Source organism: Fukomys damarensis, unplaced genomic scaffold (genome assembly GCF_012274545.1).
Source record: "Fukomys damarensis isolate Sample0158 unplaced genomic scaffold, DMR_v1.0_HiC HiC_scaffold_29, whole genome shotgun sequence".
NCBI classification, from domain to species: domain Eukaryota; kingdom Metazoa; phylum Chordata; class Mammalia; order Rodentia; family Bathyergidae; genus Fukomys; species Fukomys damarensis.
This window is the reverse complement of record NW_022900941.1, coordinates 24,574,434-24,575,696: the sequence shown is the minus strand read 5'-3', so window position 1 is coordinate 24,575,696 and position 1,263 is coordinate 24,574,434. Positions and strand designations below refer to the sequence as shown.

General features: G+C 36.3%; 1 protein-coding gene across 1 annotated transcript in view; it reads right to left on the bottom strand.

Annotated features, from left to right (window-relative positions):
* The window catches only part of Kynu (kynureninase), a 108,901-nt gene extending 107,940 nt beyond the window's left edge, over positions 1-961 (bottom strand). The window contains exon 1 of the mRNA XM_010620945.3: positions 819-961. Coding sequence (XP_010619247.1) covers positions 819-856 — 38 coding nt within the window. The 5' untranslated portion in view covers positions 857-961. The remainder of the gene's footprint in view (positions 1-818) is intronic.
* Between the last annotated feature and the right edge of the window lie 302 nt (positions 962-1,263).

Genomic DNA, 1,263 nt, shown 5'->3' with positions numbered 1-1,263 from the left:
ACATGTGTATATATATTATGTAAAATGTGAAGCTTTTCATCAACACGGAAAGAACTATGTCTAATTACATAGACCAATTTTCTTTAACAGCATCATTGACAAAATTTTCATTTCTAAGACAGAAATGACCCTGGAGCCTCACTAAAGAAAGACCAATGCATTTGTTTCAATATTATTACAAAAAAAAAAAAAAAAAAAAAACCAAAAACCAAAACCAAAACAAAAAAAAACCCGCCATCTTTCTCAAAATATAAGCTGGAAAGAAAAACTGTTCATTATGTAGAGAAAAACGCATCAACTTTCCTTTGTCAGGCAAATGTCTCATAGAGTAAAAGAGGAAGACACTCTTCACAAGAATAGACATTTTCACTTCTTTAAATATTTACTATGAGTAATTATAGCCTAAGACAACGTGAATTTCCAGAAAGCAGAAGTCTTCAAATGTATTTAAAAATATCTTTACATTTAGCATATGAACTAACTTTACCATTTAAATTTAGGTAACTGCAGGATTAACCTTTAATTATCAAATGTAATCAAGTTTAGTAGATACATTACAGTGTACTATGGCCAACATTCTATTTCAATGCTTTGGTGGACATCTCTTTACTTAATCTCTTTTAAAGGTGAGGGCTTTTAGGGAGATTTTTACCATGTTTGTTTAGGGAGATAATTTGGGGGAAAAGAGAAGAGGAAATGAGCAGAAGAAATTTCCAAAGCACTGTGACAACAATTCTAGCAGAGAAAAATTTCAAGTGGAGAAAAACACTGACCGGGACAGCTGTGTACAAAGTGCCTGTCAGTGACTCACTGCTTACCGGTTAGGATTCAGCAGAGTCCTCAGCCTCGAGCACATTTCATGGAGCCAGTCAAGACCTCTTTGCAATTTTGATACCAAACCTCAGAGTGAAAGAGTGAAAGAACCGATCAGACTCCACCCTGTGGGGATTTTTTGTGTTAAGTTTAGTTCCTCCCACTTCATCAAATCTAAATTTCCAGGCTCACGCTCATGCTCGTGAGCACGCGCACACACACACACACACACACACACACACTCACACACTCACACACAGCTAGCAAAATGCTACTCTTGCTCATTCATGTTTTCAAGCACAGGTGGCTCTCCTGAGAGATCTTTTCCTCAACAGTTCTGATCTTTAGACTTATAGAAACACTCTCTTGTCCAGTATTTGGGTCTTTAGTGTGTGAGCTAACAAGTTTATCCTGGAGCTGAATTTCAAAACTTTCATTCTTTGCTCCAAA